Source organism: Penaeus japonicus, unplaced genomic scaffold (genome assembly GCF_977035675.1).
Source record: "Penaeus japonicus unplaced genomic scaffold, GWHDUDI00000001_assembly GWHDUDI00000007, whole genome shotgun sequence".
NCBI lineage: Eukaryota > Metazoa > Arthropoda > Malacostraca > Decapoda > Penaeidae > Penaeus > Penaeus japonicus.
Genome location: NW_028234409.1, coordinates 8429522 through 8437021, shown reverse-complemented (window position 1 = coordinate 8437021; position 7500 = coordinate 8429522). Strand labels below are relative to the sequence as shown.

Sequence of the window (7500 nt, the reverse complement as noted above, 5' to 3'; positions counted from 1 at the left end):
GGAGATTACGCCTTGGGAACAGTTGGCATTCCCTACTCCTTTTCCCTCGAACTCCGTGATCTTGGTGAGTACGATGGCTATGTGGGAGATTCCATGGTCTCTTCTTATATGTGTGTGTGTCCGTAGAATGGATATGGTACAAGGATATTGGTTGTTTTTTTAACTGTTCTTCGGGGTCGGAGAACGATTTGCTACGTGTCCATCCTGGGATGAAATGTAAGATATTTTTTTGTTTGTTATTTGTCTATGGTCTTTTTTTACACTCTTTCTCTATTTAGGCTTTATAGAATAATCCTAAACGACTGATTTAGTCACTTTGTATTCAGTATATATATATGTTATGCTGTTTACAAGACGTAACTAAACTTCTGTCAGCTTTACCTTTTGATAAGATCCTCAACTATATCCATTTTTTAATAACTTTCACTTTCGAACAAGTTCCTATACTTCTCAAAAACATTCATTAGCTATTTGCTCTTTTTAGACATATAAGACAAGTAAAGCTAACCGTCAAGGCTACCATATTACTTAGGCCGTGTTACTTAATACTCACAATTACTCCTTCCAAATTACTCAATCTCCCAAACTTCGAGAACCTTCAAAAAAAGGAATCTCCCTGCGGACTTTCTGTAAGTAAACGGTCTGGCATCAGTACCTCCTCTTAAAATTATCCTCCGGCGACACTAGTAAAGTATGTTCCTGTATTTACTTTCTCCGTTGATCTCTGTTGCAAGGTAGGTGAAAATACGGGTTTCCTTGAGATGGTCCTTCGTCTCCATAAGTTTTTTTGTCATAATAAATATTAATGTGCAAAGAAATTATAGATTATAGTATCCCATTTACAAAACGTAAACAATACACTAGGAGATTGTCATCAAATCCCACTTATTAAAGTTTCTCCTAGTTATGGCAAACTACCTTTTTTTTCTCGCTCTCTGTCTCTCCAAACCGCCATTCTAACATCCTTCCATTCCATCAGGACGTTACGGTTTCATCCTGCCAAGAGAGCAGATCATGCCAACAGCTCAGGAAACTTACGATGGAATTAAGGCCATGGCACAAGCCGTCTTCGAAAAGCTCCAGATGACCAACAGCACGCAGATTGAAGCATAAGAGAAATGAAAAGGAAGATGCCCTCAATTCTAGTGCACTTTTGTACTTAAGCGTCAAGTCAGTATCCTACAAATCCCACGAACTGCCATAACTCATGTTCACTCATCAATCCTTCATCATTAGTTGCATTATCAAAACCCTTCAGTCTAATTCACATTGGAAAGACATAGTGGCCATTTCCGTCCATATTTATATTATTATTATTATAACAGTTGTCTGTGCCGTTCTCCCTAATTTATAATTCCCAAAACCTTAGGAATCATTGTTGGAATTTCCTAATAATAATCTTCTTTAATCCTGTCCCCCTCCCTCTTTAGGTTACAAGTGTATGTTTTTCCCATTTTCCTCTGCCAAACTATAACCCCTTCTACCCCCACCCCCCACCCCCATTCCCAACCCGCCGCAAGAACTACAAGCAAAATAATAATTAAAACACCAAATCAGTGAAAACTAAACACAGCCAATTCGTGCCAAAGATGTGTTTGGATTTGTGTGCAGGTAAAATATTCCACTGGACGACAATTTCTGAACAGTTAATGAATAATTAACTAACAAGAGTAACTGAAGTCAAACTATGATACTAGCTTGGTTTAGCTATATGATTTGAAAAGTGGATTACAGGAAAGGTTGTTAAATTTCCATTCCATTGCCGCCTGCAGGTTTTAGATATAAATGTCCTATTATAGCAATATTAATTCCATGTGATATATGATAGGGATATGTCAAGTCGTAATGCATATTCATGAGCACTATATTTATTAAATAATTCATATTTATGTATAAGGTATATTTATTGTATTAACTTATTGACTATTTAAAACACATGTAAGCATATGATTCATGGAACAAAATAAATACCCAATTACAGTCTCGATTTTTTATTTATTTCTAAAGACAGCCTACAAAAATAGTAAGTATGGCATACAGTATCACATTTAACAAACTTAACACCAGTCAGATAAAAATAAAAGTAAAAAAAAAACATATGTAAATATAAAAACTCAATCACTGGCAAGAGATTACATAAATTAAACAATTTATGAGCAATTTACACGGTACCTGGTGAAAGTAATGCTCTTTTTTCGGCAATACGTCCTTAAAATTTCATTTACTTTACACAAAAATTACAGTAAATGGTACATTCAATGAATTCAATATCGACTTTTACACAGTATCTTTCCCTAACACCAATTTCACAGCAATTATACTAGCAAAATGCAAAATAATCAATCAACCTGCAATGATAATTCTTCTTTTCAAAGCTATGTTCTTGATATGAATTGCCTTTTATATCTTAATCTAACCTTCATAACTACAATAATTATAACAATAATAACGACATTTGGTTTACTATTCATTCATTCCTTATCTTTACTGGACTTCATGGGAAAAAAAAAAAAAATTCTAAAGTCAATACAAAAGAGCATCTTCTTGAAGACACAAAAGGAAATGTTTACATAAACTTTAAAACCAGGTTCGTGCATGTTGCATACTCAATACAGGGTCCTCTACTACACACTCCCTGAATGAAGTCATGCACTACACTAAGCTGAATACTGTTCCATAAATAATGACAAAAGCAAAATCTCATTAACCTTAACAGTGACTGACATGACCAACTTCCTCATAGTAATACTGAATAGAAATAACAATAAAGGCAACTTTCCAATTCATGGAACTCGTCTCAAGATGCAAAGCAGTACATCGTAGCACCTATCACAGTATTTAAATTAATCTCAAAAACTGTATTTTACGATCCTTATATCATGGGCAACGATTTAGAATTCGAGGAAAATAATTAGATCATAAAGCTGTGTACTGTTACACCTAAAATTTGAGTGCATATACTCAATAACATGAACAGAGAAAAAGTACGCCATGTAAAAAATAGTAAGCATCTGTTCCCTTTGCTGTATTTCAATTTACAAAATATAGCACATATTTACAATATAAAACCTAACAAATATAAAAAAAAACAAAATTGCAAAAGAAAATTTGCCATCTGTGACAAAGTGCACCACAAGGCTTTCAAATGCTAACAAAACCTTTTTAGTATCCCGACCATGGAAAAATTATCATCCTCGATCTAAAAAGGACATTTCTTGAATGGAACCACCCAAGCAATAATCTGTTCAGTAAGGCTAAAATCCTTCCCGTGTGTTGACAATCTCTACAATCATTATATATACTTGAGTAAAATGACATAAAAAGAATGGCAATATAAGAGATTTGGTAAAGAACGTGAATACGGTATTAAAATCATCGTCTTTACAGTACAGATGCTGGCAAATCATGAAGGAATTGGTATATCAACCAACTGGGCAAGAACAAGATGATGGGAGAGGAGACAATAATGAAAAAGACGAAAGAGTAAGAGTGATAGACAGGCAAGAGCGAGAGCGAGAGAGAGAGAGAGGAAACTCACTACAGTTCAAAAAGAGGAAGAAAAATCATTTTAAAAAATGCAAACCCTCCTATTTTCCAAGATGCTTGCCCAGCTTTAGATAAATAAAAAGACTAATTCAAAGTACAAAAACTCATAGTTATTAATATAAATACCCTCTGTTAAACCCTCATTACCTAATAATTAGAACTTGCAATTCAGAAGACCATCATCACAGCACTTGACAAAGACTGAAGTGTACAAACATATATTCAATTCATTCATATTTGTCACACTCAGACAAAAGGTAGTTTTGAATAATGCCGTCAGAACCAATAAAGAAAAAAAAAAAAGAACATTACCAGTGATTATAATAATGATGATAACAATAAATAATAATGATCTCTTACCTAATTCATATAAGAATCACAAAGTAATGGATCTGAATAATGGTATACATATGAGGAATACGTAGCTCTATACATTACCACATAATCTTACCTCACTACTAGCTCAAACTACAGAAAAAAGGACTAGATACTTTTTTTTTTGAAATGCCATTAATAACAAAACACTGCCCAAAATGCATATGTTAAAATATTCCTTCCTTCCCAACAAGAATTCTGTAAAAGACAAAAACTGAAGGGGAGGACAGAGAAGAATATAACAGAAAAGGGGGAAAAAAAAGGAAGACCGAAAGAGAACAAAAATGTAGTAGGGAAAGAGGAGAGGAAAAAATGAGAGAAAAAGAAAAACATTTAACTGATCAATTAAGACATTTCTAAAGCATCTCGATTGGTTCCCTGTTTAAAAACACCAGGTGAAAATAACACCTTGGTCCACTGACAAAGTAGTTTTGATACATTAGGGAAAGGTTATACACAGTACACCAACTCCCTCTTCTAAATATCATGTCATATACCTCAAAGATATTAAAATATAAGTATTAGTCCTACGAACAAGTACAAAAATCTTACTTTCCCCAAATCTCCTTTCCTCTCCCTTCGCACCTTAGCACTGGCCCTTCCAAACTTAACATGTAGTCTATACATTTAATATGTACAATATTTACAGGACTTTACATATGATTCACAATAACTGCATGGATGGTGAATGCATTGTCTCGTATTCTAAGCCAAAAAAAACTAAGTTGTTAGATCATATGCGTGTATCTCACATGATTTGTTAAGAATACTCAGTAAATACAATTGCATTACCATGTATACCTTGACACTCTGATCACAATGAAAGACAGTCTTGTCACAAACAGTAAGATTACAAAAGTTGAGCACTGGGAAAACCCAAAGGGCATTTGTAAAAGTAAAGCATAAAAAAAATCTAACAAAAAAAATTAATCTACAAAACTGCCCTGCTTGCTAGTTGATAGATCGAACATCTGTCAACTTGCTCTTCAAGATGATATGTTGACGATTCCTTGTACACTAATTGTTTCTATATTCTAAACTTTGGTCTGGACGAAACTATTTTGCCGACAATATGTCTTGATAATTTCCACAGAACAAATAGGAACTATCCTCTCATAAATGATGCACTACAATCTAATATGCATTTCTGACACATCACTGATACATCACAGCAGGCATCCTTTTAGATAGACTGCTTTGTGATGTAGGATTACTTATATAAAAGGATAGGCCACGTTGTTTCCAAATGAACACTGAAAAATACTAAATAATAGGTTTGGCTAAAGTGTCCCTTGAGCAGTCTGTCAAAAGGCATTAAAAATACACATTATGTACAACATTTCCTATACAATCTCCCATCACCTCACTCTGCTTCACTCAGAGGGAAGACTCAATGGGGGTTGTGACGGGTGGAGGGGGAGGGGGTGCCGTCGGTTTAACAACATGCGATTGTCTCCCTAGGGTTGATGGAGGCTGTGGAGCACGCGGCTTGGGTGAACCTCCACTGACTCTGGGCTTTGGGGAGTTTGGTCCGCTTGATGGCCTCGGGGGGACTGCAGGCTTTGGACGACCCAATGTGCCGGTGTTTGAGACTGGGGCTCCAACGGCCATTCTAGCAGGCACTGCTGGCCTGTCTTGCGTGGCAGGCACAGGTGGATAGTATTTTGGCTGGCCATTCTCATCCATCATCATTGCAGGACTGTGACCATAAGGGTATTCTGCCTGTGGGTAGCCTGCATGTGGTGGGACTGGTGAGCCACCCATTGCATATTGTTGTGGCGCATGTGCTCTGTATAAGGAAGGTGAGTAAGTGGGATTCTGTGGCTGGAGAGGAACTGCTTCATTGCTCTTTGGTGCAGTGTAGGCGGATGCAGGAACGAAATTTGGCGTCCAGGAACTTGAAACTGGAGGAGAGACTGGAGGGCTCACTGTGGGTCGGGGACTAGTGGGAGGACGAGGACTAGTTGGAGGCCGTGGGCTCGTGCGTGGTCGGGGACTAGCAGCTGGCGCTAGAGGCTGCATGCCTGGAGCTCCAGCTGCTCCAACTGGCTCAGCACCATTCTGGTTGGCCAACATCTTAGCCTCTATCCTCTTGGACATTTCCTCCAGGTCAATGTATTCATCAGTCCTCTGTGATGGGGGAATGTCATCATCCTCACAGATGTTGTGAAGGGAGCCCCTGCTTCTGGCCACATTCAACCTGCTGGCTCCTCCTCTGGGGGTCATTCTGTTGGACGACTCTTCCTCAACCATGTGCAGAGAAGCTAGGCTCATGGACCTCTTGCTCTGGTAGCTCTTGTCCAACTGTTCATCGCTAAGGTTGTGCAGTGATGCCAGACTGCCTGTCCGACTATACTTGCTCTTCTTGCTTGAAGTGGTGCTGACTGCATCTGGATTGGTACTCACACCCAACTTATTGAGGGAGGCCATGCTTGCACTCTTCTTCGACTTCCCAAACATGAAGTCCTTCACTTTGCTGTACAGGGCCTCTGGTGGCTCTTCCTCAACAGCCTTCTCTTTTGTTGATTTCAAGAAGGGCCTCTGCAAAAATGCCAGAGGATCCACATACATGGCCCTTGGCTGGTCTACACGTACAGGCTCTGGGGAAGGAGGGGCTTCTGGGACAGGTTCACACTCTATGTCATCATCGTAGCCTATGTGGATCGGTTCTGGGTGCTTCATTACCGGAGGCACGGCTGCTTTGGGAGGAGGAGGAGCAGGGCGTGTTGGCCTCCGCTGCAGTGCAGGCTGCTTGCGACGGCCAAATATTGGTATGGCATAAATGCTTTTCTTGCGCCACATGATGTCACAGTCAAAGAACTCACAACAGTCCTGCACAGGGTCACTCAGGCAAAACTTCATGCAAAAACTTTTATGGCCTTCGTCACTAGGTTCAGCACTCGCATGATTGGTGTCTGGACTTCCGTCAACCGTGTCCTTATTGGGCACCAAGCGGATTGGAGTCCATGACTGCCCACCATTACCTAAGTCAATATCGTGTGATGCTGAACTCACTACAACTTCATTCTCATTTTTCTTTTTCTTTTTTTTCTTGCAACACGAGCAGGATAGGCACCCACATGGGTTAGCATTAGTCTGGAGGTACCACTTACACGAGCAAAATGCAGCGATGCTAAATATAATCACAACACCGATCACCACTGCAATAATTATGTACAGTTCAAAATTGTCTATTCTTCGCATTTCATCTGCCAAAAGACAGTGCTTGAACTTAAGAGTTTGTTGCCGTCTCTTTAGGTTTCTGTAGTCGAACTTGCACAGGCACTCGTGGAATTCCAAGGTGGCATTGGTGTGCTTGGAGCCACACACCTCCATGGGGTCCTTCCTCCTGTAAGACAGAAAAGGTATTAGACTTGATATTCCTTCTTGCTAAAGAGAGACAAGGTACTTGACAAGATATTTCTAAATTCTATGTGGTGACTTATCATCAATAATAAATAATTGAGAACATGATTAATGATCAACAAGGTGGTCCTTCTCAAAGTAAATCATTTACATAAAATAGGACACCACTATCATCAATGTTAATTACAATGTTACTTACAGTAAAAATGCTAA

The 7500-nt window shown here is 38.7% G+C and overlaps 2 protein-coding genes across 4 annotated transcripts in view; one reads left to right on the top strand and one right to left on the bottom strand.

Annotated features, from left to right (window-relative positions):
- The window catches only part of LOC122252086 (carboxypeptidase B), a 7702-nt gene extending 5722 nt beyond the window's left edge, over positions 1-1980 (top strand). The window contains exons 7-8 of the mRNA XM_043014351.2: positions 1-64; positions 980-1980. The exon at positions 1-64 is cut by the window's left edge and continues 52 nt beyond it. Coding sequence (XP_042870285.2) covers positions 1-64; positions 980-1113 — 198 coding nt within the window. The 3' untranslated portion in view covers positions 1114-1980. The remainder of the gene's footprint in view (positions 65-979) is intronic.
- The window catches only part of LOC122252084 (uncharacterized), a 29000-nt gene continuing 23475 nt past the window's right edge, over positions 1976-7500 (bottom strand). For all 3 annotated transcript variants that reach the window (XM_043014350.2, XM_043014348.2, XM_043014349.2), the window contains one exon: positions 1976-7270. In XM_043014350.2, coding sequence (XP_042870284.2) covers positions 5299-7270 — 1972 coding nt within the window. In that variant the 3' untranslated portion in view covers positions 1976-5298. The remainder of the gene's footprint in view (positions 7271-7500) is intronic.